The sequence below is a fragment of the Spea bombifrons genome, chromosome 7 (assembly GCF_027358695.1).
Source record: "Spea bombifrons isolate aSpeBom1 chromosome 7, aSpeBom1.2.pri, whole genome shotgun sequence".
Classification (NCBI taxonomy): Eukaryota; Metazoa; Chordata; class Amphibia; order Anura; family Pelobatidae; genus Spea; species Spea bombifrons.
The window spans coordinates 7,523,755-7,543,325 of NC_071093.1; the positions used below are offsets into that span (position 1 = coordinate 7,523,755).

Consider the following 19,571-nt stretch of genomic DNA (forward strand, 5'->3'; position numbering starts at 1 on the left):
GAGAGACACAGGGAGGGTAAAAGAGACAGACATACACATGGAGTGCTGCGTATTGTAAGAAACATAAAGCTGCACTTGCCTTGAATTTTCCCTCCATATCATGCGGTAAACACTGTGAGCAACAGCATAAGCTGGAAACTTCTGTTATTATAATTATTATTAATATAAAAGAGACGCCCCATTACCGACACGCTTCCTCTGTATCTTCCCGTATCATGTGACCTCTACAGTCACATGACCTCTGATGTCACCAGGGGTCCCTGTCATGTATGGGAACTAACTACTACTGTACCGGTATAAAGAGAACCGGCGGCGTAAGCTGCCAGAGAAATAACCTACCAAAGAGTCAGTACCGGCAGCTTGCTGGTGCCCAAGGGGTTAATGGTTTGTTCGGTTGTGTGAAGCTGCTGCAGAACATCTTTGGTCGTTTATTCTTTCCATATCTCAGTACACAGTACACCGCAAGAGGTTCTGCAGCAGCTGACATCTCTGAGTAACGTTATCTGCTGTAGGGTAACTAAGTATCCCCCACCCGTCACACTGACACTGCTTACTTGCAGCCTATTTTATTATTATTATTAGTTCGCTACCCTTCTTTGCCAGGAAGAGTTAAAAGCTATTTATTGCCTCACCCTCCCTCCTCCCTCACACCCACAACCAGCTCTCCGGGCGAATTACCCGGTTATACTCGGCTCTGAACCCACTGATCTGAAGCAGCGGCGATCACTTTAATTGCATGGGGAAAAAGAAAAAGTTCCAAGCTCTGCAAACCGTACATACAATGTGTCTATATATATATATGTATATATAATGTATATATGTATATAAATATATATGTATGTATATATAATGTATATATGTATGTATATATAATGTATACATACATATATATGTATATAAATATATATGTGTATATATGCATGTATGGATATATATAATGTATATATATATATATATATGTGTGTATATAAATATATGTATGTGTGTATGTATATATAATGTATGTATATGTATGTATATATATATATATATATATATATATATATATAATGTATCTATATGTATGTATGTATATGTATGTATATATAATGTATGTATATGTATGTATATATATATATATATATATATTCTATGTATATGTATATATATACATACATATATATAGATAGATAGATAGATAAAACCTAAAAATGGGAAGAAAGATTGCCCCCTTCTGCCTGCCCCTGCCTGCAATGCATGTAGCATGTTACTGTAAATGTTCGCGTGCATGGAATGCATGCACACGGCTGGGAGTTGGTGCATTTTTTGGGACAGGTGCATGAGGAGACCCCCCGTAGTTTGACCCCTTGGTGGAGGCTGCTGCAGTCTGGAGGGACCCGTGCAGATGGGGAGTGGAGGGGAGAGAGGGGGGCGGGCGGAGTCAGTGCGAGCTGCTGCCGCTGATCACACCGACACTCTCTCCATTCTCTCCAACACACACACACTCACTCAACACAATCATGACTCTCCCACCTCGCACGATAAAAAGAACTCTGCGGCTCTATTAATATCCCCAGCACTGCCGGCTGAGACCCCGAGGAGATCGCCTGCGAAGAGCAGCGAGGCTCAGGAACCCGAGCAAAACACAGCATCCCCCGAGAGAGATTCATCAGAGCTTTTGTTACCCTCATCCCAGGAAGCGAGCGAGTGGCTTGGAAGCCTTTCCAGTGCAAAGCTCACATCGTTAGAGCCATAAGAACATTTCTCTCCATATTGGGGGAGGGGGGACGATGCTGCCGAGGCTACCAAACTGGACCAGTGCTTGGACCCATGGGCATTGTGCTCAGTGACAGTTCCAAGAAGAGGCTTCATTGAAAAGATTCCAGCAGGACACTTTTACCTGACCAGGACCAGGGTCTGATGTCACACTTATAAGCAGGTTCTTTTCTATACATTTCTTTCCTTCTGCATGCCAACTTTCAGGAAAAACCGGCAGCAGATGCAATGCTGCAGAGCCCAAGCCAAAGGATGAGGATCTGGGGATGAGATAATGACATCATTTGTATTGTGTTTAGAAAAGAGAGAAATTGATACACTAAATCAGATTTGTAACCACTTTTGCTTCTCACAAAACCCTCCATGGATGGTGATGAATGATATTATTTGACGCTGGGAACCAGGAGTCATTACTCTAAAACCATTTGAAGCAGAAGGTACCAGAGAAGAAAAATAAAATAAACAGGAAGATAAAAAAAAAAGCATATTCTATATAATTCCATTCCTATTTCCACAGACACTTACTCTGGCTGTTTTCTTTTCCATATTATGTCTGCACTTAGAAGGAAATTTGGGGACGATTATCAGGTAGTCACCACTTCATCCAGTGGCTCTGGTTTTAACCAAGCTGCCCCTAAGAGGAAAAGACAGAGGTTTGTGGAGAAGAATGGCAGATGTAATGTCCAACATGGGAACCTGGGTAGTGAGACCAGCAGATATCTATCTGACCTGTTCACCACCCTTGTAGACTTGAAATGGCGTTGGAACCTGTTCATTTTTATCCTCACTTACACAGTAGCCTGGCTCTTCATGGCATCCATGTGGTGGGTCATAGCCTACATTAGAGGAGACCTCAACAAAGCCCATGATGTGAATTACACACCTTGTGTGGCCAACGTCTACAATTTTCCATCAGCCTTTCTGTTCTTCATTGAGACCGAAGCCACCATCGGTTATGGATTTAGGTATATCACTGACAAGTGCCCAGAAGGGATTATCCTCTTCCTCTTCCAGTCCATCCTGGGTTCCATAGTTGATGCCTTTTTGATCGGCTGTATGTTTATAAAGATGTCTCAGCCCAAAAAGAGAGCAGAGACACTAATGTTCAGTGAACATGCTGTCATCTCCATGAGAGATGGCAAACTAACTTTAATGTTTAGAGTGGGAAATCTTCGAAACAGCCATATGGTTTCTGCACAGATCCGTTGTAAATTGCTAAAAGTAAGTATTCAAGAGACCTAATCATTTACAGCACCTTCAAAAGTTTGGGGTCACTGAGCTGTTTTCATGGAAATCAAGGACATTCCTAGCTGTAACATAATTGCAAAAGGGGTTTCTAACGATCAATTAATTAGCCTTTTAAACTTGGGTTAGGGAACGCAACGCGCCTTTGGAACACAGGAGTGATGGGAGTGATAAAGGGCCTTTTTTCACGTCTATGAATATATTCCATTTAAAATCAGCCGTTTCCAGCTACAATAGTGATTTACAACATTAACCCCATCTGTGCTGGATTTCTGATCCATTTCATGTTGTTTTAATGGACAAAATTTGCGTTTCCTTAAAAAAAAAAAAAAACAAGGAAATTTCAGATTGACCCCAAACTTTTGAATGGTAACGTGTGTTCTCATTAATATGTTTGTGTTTGGACAGGGGGTGAGGGCAAGCAATGACAAACTGGATGTAATAACACAACACATCGTGTTGACATGTGCTCTCACTGTCCACTCCACATCTGTGTATTCATTAGGTTCACCATGTGAACCATAGGGGAATAGTTTATTGATCGCCGCAAAATATATTTAAGTTGTTCATCATATACATTGTGACCAGGCAAACTGATTGGGGGGGGGGTACTGATTCCAAAGAAATACAATTCACAATCCTTTCAATCCTAAATTTGGAATCTAGATAAGATATTGGTATTTTTTGTTATTGCTGGACTTGCAGCTACCGCTTCTTGGCTGCTGAAAGACTTTAGATTTCCCAGTAGATATATCCGATTCCCAATTAAGATTTTACTCACCTGTAATGGCACTAGACTCGAGTTTATTTTTCAGACCATATAGAATGGCTACATTCAGAATCTAAAGGCCTGTATTCTATATCTGATTGATAAGTACATGTTATAAACACGAGAATCATAAAGGATACACTATCATTGTACACCAACACATACTTTTGTTCTTTTCAGTTATTCTCCATAGTTCTTGAGTATTATCTATGAATGAAGTCATAATTCCGTCTCTAGGAAATCCTTCGTTAGTTGTATTTGTATACAAATATTTTGTTATTTGTTATTGTATGTACGGCCAGTGTAAATAATGTTTAGAAACAGTTTTTAGTTAAGCCCTGTAGGCTGTTCGATGGCTATTTTGTTATTTTTTAACACATTTTCAATAATCTGTTGATTTTCATAATTTTTAATGGCTGCGTCTTCAGTTTGACGATGTGTTATTTCAATGGAAAAAAGTTATGAGATGAAGAATAACACACACACATATTATATATATATATATATATATATATATATATAAATAATTAGTATTAATGTTATATATATATATATATATATATTATATATATAAAATGATATTATATATTAGTATTATTAAAACAAAAACATTCTAAATGCCTACTTTTGTGGCAATATCCATGCTGTTCATATTTTTTTCCCCTGTTCTAAACCAGACAAGAGAAATTACTGTGCCCTTTCATTTGTACTATGCTGCTACCGTACAAAAAACATGATTATTACTGTAGGCCATCGTGGCAATGTAATATTTACCCTGTTTAATTTGTCGCAGGACCTCCTGGCAGTAAAAAAAGGTTATTGTAATTCTTCGCTGTCATACCATAAAAATTAAGGAAATTAACAATTATAGTTCAGCGAATCACACTGGAGTTCACCCAGTGTTTGTTTAAAAATTATGCATGGTTCATCTTGCATATTATGGTTGAAAGATGATCCGTGCCTTAGAGTGCATTCATTATAAACCTAGTAGGATTTTCATGCATTATATCGCAGGCTTGATTTGGGATCTTGGAGACCTGGGAGAGAAATCGAGGTTCTAGGTACTCAGATCATCGCATGTGTTTCCCATTTTGGAAATGTTTCTAAATGATGCATAATTGCATATATTATTCTCCTGTTTAATATGCTTAATGCGCACGTAAATCATTAAGTGCTTGTTCACAGTATATTCTTTTGAAACATTAAGCCAGTTTCATTATCTGCATGGAGAGGAGAGCACAATTAGAAAATCTGAAGAAAAAGCTGGCTGGATGCACACTTGGGAATACCACTGGCATGCTTATATATATATATATATATATATATATATATATATAAAGAACAATATTCCTAATACAGATATTCCTAAATCAGATAATAGCAGATTACATTTATATACTTGAGATATATATTGTGTGTGTGTGTGTAAATATATATATATATATCCTCTAGATTGTAAGCTTCTGAGCCGGGCCCTCTTTACCTAATGTAATGGTTTATCTTAGTCTGTCAAATCTAGTTTGGAGTATGTATGGGGTGTAAGAAGTGTTGCGTAAATTGTTGGCACTATATAAATAACATTATATATATATATATATATATATATATATATATTACCCATGTATTCTAACTTGAGATTCTGCAAAGTAAATAAAGAAAATATTCTGGGTATATTGTTATGGAATGCACACGTGTATTCCATCAGACAATGCTAATGTGTAGCATATATGACCATCTGTCAACTGAAAACATTTGACCTAGTCAAATTGATTTTCTAATTATGAGTACATTTCGCTCCCAGATAGATTTACTATATTTAGAGCCATATTTCTACAGAATTCTGCAATTGTTCTGTTTGAGCTATTTTTAGGTGACAAATCTGATGACTCCCAGACACGTAACATTATGGGCATTATAGTCACATACGCTAGCTGGCCTTATTGACATATTACTTTGTAACTGATGTTGTTTTGTTGAGTTCATGGTCAGGGCTTTGAATCACCTACCTTTACAAAATGCACAGTTTGCTGGTTGTTGGTTACATGTTTAATTTCACTTACTTGCTTTATGTAGTCAGTTGGCTTGGGTAAGAGTCCATTGTGTGTCATTGTCTTGGTATTTTCATTGGATAACAGGCATGGTAGCTTGACATCAATATAGGCATCTCGGTGGTGTTATATCCCCCTATCTCTACCCTGCTATCCAAATACACCCCTAACCGCCCTCTTCGTTCCTCTCATGACCTGTGTCTGTCTTCTACCGCCATTACCTCTTCCCAATCCCGTATTCAGGATTTCACCCGTGCTGCACCCCCTTGTGTGGAATTCCCTTCCCCATTCCATCAGATTTTCTCCCTCGAACGTGACTTTCAAAATCTCCCTGAAAACCCACCTTTTTGAAGAGCGTACAACCTTTCTTCCTAACACTCTCAGCCATAATCCTAATCAAGCCATCTGAACAACCAACAACCTCTACATCCGGACCTGATCAACTCATCCCCATCCAAGCCATCCTCTCCTATTGTTTCACTTCCCCCTCATCCACTGACTAGACAAGAGCAGGGCCCTCTTCTTCTTTTGTACCAGTTTGTTACTGTGTGATTTTAAATTATTCCACTGAATGCGCTTCGGAATCTGCTGGAGCTATATAAATAAGTATAATGTAATAAAGCAAGATTGCAACTTTGTAAAACCAAAGGGACTTTAGATGAAGGAATCCACTGGAAAGTCATAAGAATGTCAGGTCTCGTAGCTGCCAATGGCCAGGTCTACATTTGGTAGATAGCACCTTGGGTGGTTGAAGAGGTTTATTACGTTAGAAGCTGTATGGTAAAAATAAAACAATGTTTCTAGAAATAGATATTCATGTTGGACACTGAAAACTGATGATTTAAATAATTTTAAAATTCAGTTTCCTTGCTATTCTTGCTTACTTGAGTTGGATGTTTCCAAGACCAAAATTAGGTCTGTGGAAGGCCAAGAGAGATTTAGATATTTTTTTTATAACAGTGATCTTGAGACTTAACCACCCCTTTAAACCCAATATAATGAGCTATGATCCTAATTATGTAATATGCTTTTTTATATCTGTATAACAGTATAAACTGGGACATGTGATGTGCGACCCCTCAGTATTACCCCTGAATGGAGCAGAACTGGTTCTTCTGATAGCATCTGCGTTGCTCTCATGTGGTGCGTACTGACATCAAAGCATTTGTCACCTTTGATTAGGGTCTGCATGTCATGTACAACCATAAGGGACCCGTGCATTGGAAGAACCAATCACATCCCTCCTTTCAGGGAGACTCTTTCACCCTTCCCCCCGTATGTTTTATGGATTGGTTCTAAGTGGGTTTTGTTTACTGAACCGTAATTCCCATTTCAAATATTCCAACCAACTATGCATTATGAAGGGCCAACCCAGACGAGTTTATTTTAAGAGGAGTGCAAGACCAGGTCAGCCCTTCATGAAGGACCATAACTGAATACTATACAGAGCACTGGCATTGACCTTAATGTAATGTTTGATGCTGACGTTGGTGGAATCATCACAAAAGTCATTGCTGGAGCTAGCATGGTTTACATGTGGCGTGAAGTATGTTCGGCAAGCCAACTGGGGAGATCCGGGAAAGGAGAAAATGTATATGGGGCAATTCTTCAGAATCCCCAATGCATTTGGAAGAGGGACATCACAACAATGTAAAGGGACCACTTAGCTATCATGTTTAGCTATTGGTATTAAACATGTTTTAGCTGGGCGATAAAATGTTTTCAAGTCGCTTTATTACAATGTCTCTTGGCTGAGCTTTCCTCCAAGCTATAATATTACTACAGCCCATATAGATGGGTTTTTTTTTTAGATCTTCCTTCCATGAAAAATGCTTGCGTTAGGTAGTGACTGCAGCAAAATGCATATGGATTATGGTATATAGTGGATTATATTTTTTGCCAACGAATCAAATACAGTTTAAAGCTCCCATGGCGATTTTGGGAAGGTGATTGGATTTCAAAGTAATTGAATGTATATTGAAGGATTATAAAATAGCTGTATCATAAGATATAAAGTAAACTATTTATATATCTATACCTCGATGTTCTTACAGGCAATAGGCATATTTTTTGCATAATAAGCTTGGACATTTTCCAAAGCCTGCGCTATGGTAGTTGGTAGGCAAGAAACACTAATAATTCTAAAGATAATTTGCAGCAATTTATGATAAAGTACATTTTGATTTGCCAAGTTACATTTTATAATTGACGTTTGCATTTGCTACAGAGGAACACAGTTGGTGCCATTTGACAATACGAATAATTAACGTGGCATGGCAAAAACCGTGGTCATACGACCAACATTTTTGGTTCCTTCATCATACTTGGCAGTTTATTTAACAATAAAACTAGATAAAGTTAGATAGTCCTAGAATATCACACCTTCCAACATTTCAGGTGTCCAAATTGGGATACCGGTGTTAGGGGTGTGGCTAGAGGTGTAAAGGGGTGTGGCTTCAAGTTGAAGGGGGTGTGGTCATTCCTGAAAATAGCACTGTCGGCTCTAGGAGGGGTGTGGTCAGAGGCAGGGCCACCACCTACTATACCTAAAGAGCCACATGGATATATATGGGACAGCAGGACACAGTTTAGTCCTACAAAAACCGGGATCCTTGGGAGGTATTTACTGATATAAATATATTGAAACTAATAATTCCACAATGAGGATTCTTTCTCTGTAAGTAATTTTCCATTCCATTTGCAATTCTATGGAAATATCTGATTTATCTAGACAACATTGTTCATTTAGGCGCATATTGCATGGAATATAGAGTATGGTACATGAATCACCGTAGATAATTAAAGATTGACACTTCAGTAAAATTACGTGGAAGATGCAAATTCTCCATGGTGAGGTTCGAGATAAAATAATGGCAAACATATGGATGTAATTATCTTTTTCAAGCTATTGACTAACAATGAATAATTATATGATAAAGCGATGGATGTACTTTGTCTATGACTATTCCCGTCAACACAGATTTATGGTCTTAATATTATATGTAAGTATTAATACCATTATTTCGCAGGAAATGTGTTTGGGGGGGGGTTACTCTGTAAAGGTGATTAAAACCACCACTAAAAACATTGATGCTGTAGAGATTCATGATTTGCTGCAAATAGGTTTACATTACACGGTCAATATAATCACTTTACCTATTAACCTCGAAGAAATGAATCATATAAATCATGAATGCTCACAGGAAACCCTATACAATGTATAACAAGACAGGGTGCAGGGTTAAATCCTAATATAGAGTTAAGTAAGCTATATAGCTTGCCCCACAAATATTACTAAATATTCAACACACAGATATTAGTTGGTCAACATTTGTATTTAAGCTGACAAACCATCAGAATAAAATAGGTTCCAACTCAACCACCAACTAGATTGTAAGCTCACAAGAGCAGGGTCCCCTTTTTTCCTTTTGTACCAGTTTGTTATTGTGCGTGATTTTAAATGATTCCACTCATTATAACGGCGCTACGGAATCTGCTGGCGCTATATAAATAAATGTAATGTAATGTAATTTGCATCAGTCCAAATAGTACAGTAATGGGAAAAAAAAACTCCCTGGAAAATCCTATATAAACTCCAAACACAGATCTGCCACTTTACCGAATCTTTTAATAGCATATGAATTACATTTCAATTTGTTATGCTGCCTCTTGGCGATTTACCAACCCTTACACGTTTCTTAAATATGTTTCAATATTTTGTTTCTTTTTGGTCGACCACAGCCAACATTATCATCATTTTCTTTCCCCAAAATATAGCAACGGATACTGTGATAATAGGTGAGGTCAGTGCAGATCTCTGCTAGTCTGGACACAAATTGTTAAATGTTTCGGACACTACCTGCTCTTTCTGTTCCACCGTAAAGAAACTAACAAAATACTCTATATTTGATATATGCTTTGAAGTCACAAAAGATCAGGGATCCCTCAGTGATCAGCAGTCTGGTGAGGTAGGGCTTGTCAAGGCTTCAAACCTGCTCTGCCAGGGATCCAGTACTGGCACTTCTCGACTATTGGGATAGTTGAAACATTCCTTCAGTACTGGATCACTAACTAACCCTACCTCACCTAGACTGCTGATCACTGAAGGATCCTTGATCCTCATCACAGTAATCGGTAACTTTGCAAAATCATGACCATGAACAGAGTCAGACAGGACAGGGCAGGAATTCAGACAAGGCTGGGGCAGCGAACTGGACAGAACCTGGACTTACAGACTGTTGGGTTGCAAGTGGAACACAAACATCTAGTGTGGGGTGTCGGAGGTTTAAGAATATACCCGGAAACGGAAAGCCTCAGGGTTTTTGCTCCAGTCTCAGGGTGAAATCTAAGGGCCACACCATCTTGAAGCTAGCTCATTCACAGTCTACAGTGATCTGATGATATCTAAGACTTCTAATTAGTGATTTTGACCACTATATCATGGTTGACATCCCTGTTTCAATACTCAAGGGTATTTTTAAATAATGGAGAGTCAAAGTTTCCATCAGTACAGGTATTAGAGTCATATTGTTAACACGTTTTATGAGTTGCTACATCGAATTTTGAAGGGTCCTAGGTATTGTGATGATGCAACAGGCTAAAGGTGGGGGAGCTTAACAAGGATCCTTTAGCCTAATAACCCTAAGACTAAAGAAATGCCTTAATCAGCCCAGTAGTCCAGTGGTGCTATTGTCTGTAGCGGATACTAGAGACTAGGAGTCTAAGTGAACGGTGCCACCACCACCCCATCTGGACTGCTGATTGCTAAGGGGTCCCTGATCTTTGTGACAATTGAACTTTTCGTACAATAAGCACAATGAGATTATGTTTGCAACAGAAATTTCTAACCTGCGTTTAGATTATGCTTGCTTCGAGAATTCTAACTTGTATCCCTGAGGATTATTGAAAAGGCAGTACTTCGGTCCAAAGTATATAAAACACTTTACTTGATGATTTATGGAGCAATGTTAATTGATCGTTCTCGTCTTCATTAATTATATCCTGCCGTACAGCTCTTGCATGCCAATGGTCATCAAGGACATTGTTGGACAAGCACGAAATAGAGTGAGCCATTATCATATTAACCCTTTAAGATGCAATACTTTCATTAGCAACACTTTTTAAATGTCATTGGTAGAATTTGAGTGTTTTTTTTTTATCTCCTATTTCTTTTTTACATTCAGTCTTATCAAGCTGGTATTCTAATAAACATGATTTATATTTTTGTATGGTACAGTCAGATTTCTTTTTCTTTTTAAAGAGGGCTCTTGAGAGCCCTCTTTACCTTAGTCTGTCGATTTTAGTTTTGTCATATGCCTTGAATGTATATACTGTGCTGCATAAATTATTATTTAAATTATTTAAATTAAATAATATATATATATATATATATATATATATATATATATCCCAGGTATTATAGGCAGAATTAAATAACATAATAAACAATATTTTCAAATATTTGTCTGCATTTTAAACCATAGAGTAAAACGTATTGCCTTTGTATGCATTTTCACTCAGTATACAGTGTATATCATCATGGGCCATTTAAGGGAATCTTGAAAAATATGATTTTTTTCATGTTTAATGTGTGATTGTATAGTGCATTGTTACAGCAAGGATACATTCTAGAGCTTATTCGCTGTAAAGGTTTGAATGATCTGTAATTGCTACTTATGAAGACTCGTTTGCATCTATATGATAATGCATGGTTTCTTATACAAGCGTTACATGCAGATGCCATCTGATATGATGTTTTTTTTAACAATTACGTCTGCGGTGGTCATTTCCATTAACCATAATCCACAGTCTAGGAAATTGCAAATAGTTCTGATTGCATCCACTAAATTGTGAGTTGTGATACAATGACAATTCTTTCTTTTCATTTTATATTATATATGCATATATACAGTACATATGGTTAATGTTTTTATCTTAACCGCAACCCACGTTCTACCTGCGGTGTTGGCAAGTAAAACCATAAGCAGTTAGGTAGGTAATATATTAACAAAATAGTTGTATAGGGAAGAAACTTCCATAAGCCACACAAGGAACTTGTCTAAAAATGTTTCTAGAGAAACCAACAATGGCAAGTGTAAAAAGTCCATTCCTGTTGAAGCTCCGGTCCTTCGAGCTCCATTGTAGCATTTGAACTCGGTTCATCAATTGTGCCATAGTAGTGCTAGAGCAACCTACTTTTTCTTCTAAAGAAAGGTTTTATTGGTCATGAATAGTGAATATGAATTTCAAACCCACAGAACCGCTTACAGAGAACGCTACATGGTTCAGTGCATTAAATGCTATTGCGATCCACAGAACATTTGTGATACTCAGAGGAAAGATGATCTATAGGGGGTAGATGTCCTATGTTCTGACCGACACTATTTAGAGCAGCTTGTTCAGAAAAAGTACAAACTGAGCATAAAACATCTTTATATGCCTTGCTAGCATTTTACCGGCTCTCTATATAAATAGTATCAAAATACACTACCATTCAAAAGTTTGGGGTCGCTTTCCCTGTTTTTGACAGAAAAGCATTTTTTCCCATTAAAGTAACAAGAAATGGATCAAAAATACAGGCCGACATTGTTAGCGTTGTACATGGCTATTGTAGATGGAATATCTTCATAGGCGTACAGAGGCCCTTTATCACTCCCATCACTCCTGTGTTCCAATAACCCCTTATCACTCCCATCACTCCTGTGTTCCAATGGCCCTTTATCACTCCCATCACTCCTGTGTTCCAATGGCCCTTTATCACTCCCATCACTCCTGTGTTCCAATGGCCCTTTATCACTCTCATCACTCCTGTGTTCCAATGGCCCTTTATCACTCCCATCACTCCTGTGTTCCAATGGCCCTTTATCACTCCCATCACTCCTGTGTTCCAATGGCCCATTATCACTCCCATCACTCCTGTGTTCCAATGGCCCTTTACCACTCCCATCACTCCTGTGTTCCAATGGCCCTTTATCACTCCCATCACTCCTGTGTTCCAATGGCCCTTTACCACTCCCATCACTCCTGTGTTCCAATGGCCCTTTATCACTCCCATCACTCCTGTGTTCCAATGGCCCTTTATCACTCCCATCACTCCTGTGTTCCAATGGCTACTTGATTGTTAGAAAACTCTTTTGCAATTATGTTACAGCCAGAAATGTAGAAATGCAGTATATTTAGGATGTACAAATATAGGATAAGGTTGCATAAATTGCAACAGTTATCTTTAAATATCTTTAATTTACACGTACATCTTAAATTGAAACGTACATGTGCCATGTGTGCTTACATGGCTGAATTTTTTCTGCTAGGGATTTTGCATACTATACACTTTGTAAAATATACTGCGCATGTGAAATGCAAACTCCTATATATAATGCGCAGTGCGTCATAGCGCCACTTTCCTTTGGATTTGTATTTAACCCCACACGATAATGAGACTCAACACAGCGGAAAGATTTAGATCTGCCTCCCATAATTGAAAATGTCAGATGTTAGCCAAGATGTGATTTGATGTCAGACTGTCATGAAAACTGCAACCCTAAGTGATAATTTCTTTCTCTTCTTCTATGTGCTTGTCTAGTCTCGGCAGACACCTGAGGGCGAGTTTCTACCCCTCGATCAACTTGAACTGGATGTAGGTTTTAGCACTGGGGCCGATCAGCTTTTTCTGGTTTCCCCTCTTACTATCTGCCACATGATTGATTCCAAGAGTCCCTTCTATGAAATATCTCAGCGATCCATGCAGACGGAGCAGTTTGAAATTGTTGTAATCCTAGAAGGCATTGTGGAAACCACTGGTGAGTGCACAAACATCATCGTCTTCATATTTTATTTATCTATTGTGAATAACTACATTAATTACTATTATATGGCATTATATATATATATATGACATGGGCAAATGGGCCAAAAATGATTTGGACAAATTTTTCGGTTCTTTTGGGCAATGATTTGAATCATTTTATGTTTGTTAATATTCACCATTCTTTCCTTATTTGGTCTTATACTTGGTCTTCTTTCTATTGGCCTGGTACATTCCCTCCATCTTTTATTTTTGTTTTAATAAACGTCCATGAATGGCTTTGTTCTCTTAATGCACACATGGAAGTAATTGGATGAAAAGATGAACATTTGAATATATTCTTCAAGCAAAGTAATCCATACCTACTCAGCTGTAGGGTATACAGGCACGGCCTGCTGATCAGGCAACTGCTCGGTGGGCTGCTGGCCATCGGTACATCATACTTACCCTTAGCACCCTTTACTAAACCATGGAGCACCTCCATCAGCAGGCGGCTGCCGGACTTAAAATGCCAGCACAGCCTTATGATCGCCAGTCCTGACAGTATATATAAGTGTATCAAATAAAAGTACAAAAAGGCTCAGTTAACAAGAAAAAAAATTCAGGCATCTTTACCAAAACCGCATTTGGTATTAAAACTTTGCAAATCAAAACTGTGGCTAGCTGACATTCTCAACCTCTTCTTTAAGTGAAGATAGCCCACACTGTTTAATTCATCTCCTCTACCTGGGGTAATTATATTGAACTTTTTTTAACTTATCTATATTGACTTTTAGTTTGAGAATACTGTTTCTCCTTCATTTCTTTCTAGTGTTGGTATATATTTACACAATACATTTTTATATAGCATAGGAAGAGTTTGTAGTTGAATATTAAAAAGATAGCACACACAGACCTTTTTATAGGGGCAAACAAAATAGTCAGAATTTGTATTCAATAATTATAGAAACTACCAGACAGGTGGCATGTTAAACAACATAAAAGAGCACGAGTTTTCTTTCTACACTAACAATGAAAAAGGTAAGTAGTCTCAGACGAATCAAAGAACCTTGAAAGGCACCTCATTGATTTCTTGGTCCGTAAATTAAGTTACCAAGAATAAAGGTATACAATTTCGCGATAATGTGGGATGCGTTCTGATTCCTAATGTGTTACAAATCATTGTATTTGATCTATGTTTATGTTTAAATGGAACACGTTGTTTGCACTAGATTACTTTTCTAAACTTGAGAATAAGGCAACTTTTTCAAATTAAAAAGGGTGTAATTCATCATGAGTTATGAGTGATTTCAATGGCAGTGTTTTCCTGACGCTAATTGGCTGCTTCAAGCAACCAATCAATGGCAAGAACCATGAGGTCAAAAAGGAGGAGATGAGTTGCAGCTCTGTAATGTAAGTGTTGTATTAGTAACAGATTAATAAAACGCACTCATATTTGGGTCTCTATTAGATAAATGATAGTTTGAGTGGACTGATGATAAGAATTTAAATGTTTCGAAGATCTGCGGTTACTACCTCTTAGCTAGTGTGCACTGCCCTATCATTATTAAAATTGCAGATGTGTGGAGCGCCGAGCGGTAATTTAGATTATCCCTTAATAGTGTGCTGCGTGGATGACAAGTATATCTTAATAAGGGATCTGTATATTTCTAATGAGGTCATCATTCTCTCTAATTACTTTAAAGGGAACTAATGAATCACATGACATTTGCGTATTGCTATGTAACGGGTTCTGGCAATCTCCAGATTAAAGTATTCAGAAGGTATCATTTTACAGTTAAATCTTATGTTGGCGAAACTTAATTTGGGTAAAATAATTGTCATAATTTACCACTAAGCATAGATCCCAGCATAAATGATAAGTTTATACTCTGCGAGGTTACTTAATTTTATCTGGAAAGCATTTTATTAGTTTAAACACAGTAGGCGCCATATCGGTCCATACGGTTCATACCGGCTCATACCGGCATATATATATATATATATATATATATCGGTTCAGAAGCTACACTGCATTGTACCTATAGTGTCAAATGTCCAGATATCCCCGGTGACAATGTAATATGTATCAGTTATGTTATGTTTAAGAGGCACGCGCATTAGATCTGAGATATTTTAGAAGCTTTAGAACCCTGGAGATCCTGACATTCATAATGCAGCACAAAACTCCCAGGAAAGAACGCTCAGTGGCTTAACAGTCTTTAGAATGCTGGTTTGGTATCGTCTTCAAAGTGAAACCCCCTGCTCTGTGAAACTGAATAAATAAATGTTCCTATTATGTTTTCCGGATTAGATCTCTGTAGGTATCACATACCACGTATGTTTAAACAGTTTCCTACCATAATATCCATAGTATTCAAAATTAATTGCGTAAGTTCTCATCAAATTGTCGTACAAAAATATTATTCCGAAGGGAGCCAAAAAGAAATTGTAGCAGAACAGAATAAAAATACTCGCCAAATTGGTTTGGTGGGCCCTGGGTTCCAGAGCGCTCCGCCTAACTATACTTGGGAATTTTCTTAATGAGCTGGCCCTGAGACTAAATATTAACTCTTTAATAGCCTATAATGAATATTCTAGGCGAATTGCCCTAATTGACTAACCTGTATTCAAACAGGGATATCAACTCGAACATAATGGTACCAAAAACGCCAAAAAGAGAATGGGGACAAAAACCTTGAGACTCAGGATCAAACCCTGATGGTTCCTAGCAAAAACAGTATCCCGCTGTCCCAGGAAGCTGCCCAACTGCCCCACTTTCACAGGTAGATGGGGTACATGGGGCAGTTACAGAGAGCATCTGGTTGGTGCTATTGCAGCAGACATCTCCATTCCTGCACTCACTTGGCCACCTCGCATTGCTGTGAAGCTGAATATTACCAGTTGCCTCTGTCCCTCATCTCTTCCAGTTGCAGTCTTCCCCTTTCCTGACTCCTAAAACCTAAAATGTTGGGGGTTATCGACACATACCTCTCCTCTAACACTTCTACCATGGTCGGCTCTCCAACAGCAGATAGCGTGCAGGCCTGGAGAAGGACTTGTTAGCAGGACAGACTATGCTGGCAGCTGCACAGACTTCCTTCTGTGGACTATGGTGGCTGTTGAATGGGCCTAGGGGTAAGCTGTTGTGGGCCATTAAGGCAATCCTAGAGCAGCCACCTTTTTGCTACGCATTAAAGATGACCTTTATTTTAGGAATGCGTGTAACTCACATCTAGTGTTACATGCTTATCATTTAAACAGTGGCCCTCTCAGTAGTACGTGCGCACCCACAGGAGAAGTCCCCCCGATTAGGGAATGATTAGTATACCAATGGAAAGATAGTGTATTTGTTCTATTAATCCTGTTCACTTCTTGCTCAGTATTCAGTGTTGTATCCTTTTTTCGTTTTTACCATGCCCCCCTATTCCATGGATGCCCTACCTTTAAATCATTTCCTTTTAGAATGTGGCACTTGCCTGTAGCATTCCAGCCTAGTTGTGCCTGTGATGCAAATCTTGCACTCTGTGTATCTACTGTTCTTGAAGCCAGGGCAAAATAAGAAGACTTTGCTTGGGTGCACTGCTCAGAATGATTTACTTCACTTCAAAATAGTTTCCAGCCACAGAATGTTACACTGGGAACATGGAACATTTATTGAAATTATAGGATACTCCTGGCCAGTCTGTGACATTTTATCACCGCGTCCAGATTAAACTGCTATGTCAGTGATTGCTGGACTAAAATATCCCTATTAGCTCAACGAGTCTGCAGCAAAAAAGATCTGGAAAATAAGGATTGCCAATCATTCATTTTCCTCCCCATGATTTTCTGCAGTAGTCAAAAAGATTTGATGTTTGACATTTCAACGCGTCCCCAATCATTTCAATGACACCGTTCCGGGAACGGCTATCCGTCTGTCGATATTGCTCTTAAAGGAAATGATTACCTCTTCTTCAATGATAAGTCCTTTTTTTTTTTTTGCTGGCTGTTGAATTAGTACAAAATTTATGTTTCTCCAGTTCCAACACAATAATTCTCGCTTTGACTGTTTATTCTCTAATACCAAAGATTTAATGTTCATTTTGTTCCAAAGTACATTAAAACGATTCTGAGCGTGTATTCCGAGTCAGAAGAGCATGCAGTCTGACCCAAGGGCTAATAGCCTTTATTCTACAACACTGCTCGAAATCTCCTCTTGTGAAATGATCAGCGCATAGGGATTGGGCTAATGCATGCGCGTTTTCACTTTAGACTGTTTAAAGGGGCAGTAAACCAAGATTAATGTATCCAGGGATCATAATACTCTTCGAAGATGCCCTTCGTTAATGAAAATAAGCAGGGCTTCACTTAAGCTTGCCTTCTTTTGGATCAACAGCAACAAATTAACAGATATAGGAAAGGCTGAACTTGATGGACGCATGTCTTTTTTCAGCCTATGTATGTATGTATGTATGTATGTAACTCGCAGCAACATATTTTACTTGAGCGAGATCAGGGATCCCATCAAGGGAATCTAAGAGGAGACTCTGTTTCTGCTTAAGTTTGTATTTTTTTGCCCGGGCGGATATTTGTAACATTTTGAAAACTGGGTCCATCTGGCTTGTATTTTTTTAAGCCATCTAGCAGGGGCGTAACTAGAAACCTCAGGGCCCCGGTGCGAGAATCTGTTAAGGGCCCCCCAACCCATCTATCCCTTTTTCACTATCTACCCTCTCCCTCCCTACCCCCCTTCTCACGATCTCCCTCTCCCTCCCTAACCCCCCTTCTTACGATCTACCCTCTCCCTCTCTACCCCCCTTCTCACAATCTCCCCTCTCCCTCCCTACCCCCTTCTCAGAATCTACCCTCTCCCTCCCTACCCCCCTTCTCACGATCTATCCTCTCCTTCCCTACCCCCCCTTCTCACGATCTACCCTCTCCCCCTCCTCACGATCTACCCTCTCCCTCCCCCCCTTCTCACGATCTACCCACTCCCTCCCTACCCCCCCCTTTTGTAGGTCACTTACCGTCAACTCCTGTGTTGGGAGCGTGAAGCGTTTGTCTCGGTGCCGGCGCTTCACTGCTCTGTGTGAAGCGCCGGCACCCGAGACAAACGCCTCACGCTCCCAACACTGCACTCTGGGCAGCGCTGAGGCAGGCGGCGGCGACGGCGGCAGCAGCGGGGAGCAGAGGCATCCTGGATTTCCGTCAGTCAGGGGGGCCCAAGAGTTGCCGAGCGGTTGTTTTCAGCAACCGCTCGGCACCCCTTGGGCCCCCCTGACTGGCAGAACTCCAGGGCCTGGTCGCAGTTGCGACCCCTGCGACCCCGGTAGTTCCGCCACTGCCATCTAGATAATATATATTCCAATTTGCATTTGTCACAGTTAAACATTTTTTTAAAGTACCCCAAAGATCTCAGGTATGGCAGTGGCTAATGTCTTTGTACACAGAACAATTACTTGTCATATAGTTTCCATGTAAGCATCAAAACCTGTATAAGTATAAATTTTATTGGAAGAACGTTATTCACTGCTGTCGGCTGTAAAAATAGCCACATTAAGGCAAATACATTTTTTTCTCTGAATCCAGCAGAATACCCATTTTCATTTAATTTCAGATTGTAAGATATATTTCAAACATGCTTTTTGGTAGAACAGCACCCCTGCTTTTAATATCCTTTCTGTTGAGGATTAAGCTTGCTGTGCCTAAATTTAACTTTACTGTATCAGTCGCATTATCAGAGTGTTTATTTCATGCGTAATAAGTTTCTTGCGATGGGATCTTCCAGGTGTTTGGATATGTATCTGTGGAAGCACAGAATGTTCCTTCTCCAGGTTTAATCTCTTCTGTTTTAATTACATCTATTTTTACCATTTCAAAGCCTTTTCTAAACAACCAAGATTTCTCTTTTTTACAAACTCGAAATTGACTAATTATCTCTTTTCTTAAAGCATTGGCCTTATGTATTTGAATCATTTTAATTTGTTTA

The 19,571-nt window shown here is 39.0% G+C and overlaps 1 protein-coding gene across 1 annotated transcript in view; it reads left to right on the top strand.

The window, feature by feature from the left end:
* Nucleotides 1-1,457: 1,457 nt before the first annotated feature.
* The window catches only part of KCNJ3 (potassium inwardly rectifying channel subfamily J member 3), an 81,969-nt gene continuing 63,855 nt past the window's right edge, over nucleotides 1,458-19,571 (top strand). The window contains exons 1-2 of the mRNA XM_053470754.1: nucleotides 1,458-2,976; nucleotides 13,400-13,616. Of these exons, the coding sequence (XP_053326729.1) occupies nucleotides 2,305-2,976; nucleotides 13,400-13,616 (889 nt within the window). The 5' untranslated portion in view covers nucleotides 1,458-2,304. The remainder of the gene's footprint in view (nucleotides 2,977-13,399; nucleotides 13,617-19,571) is intronic.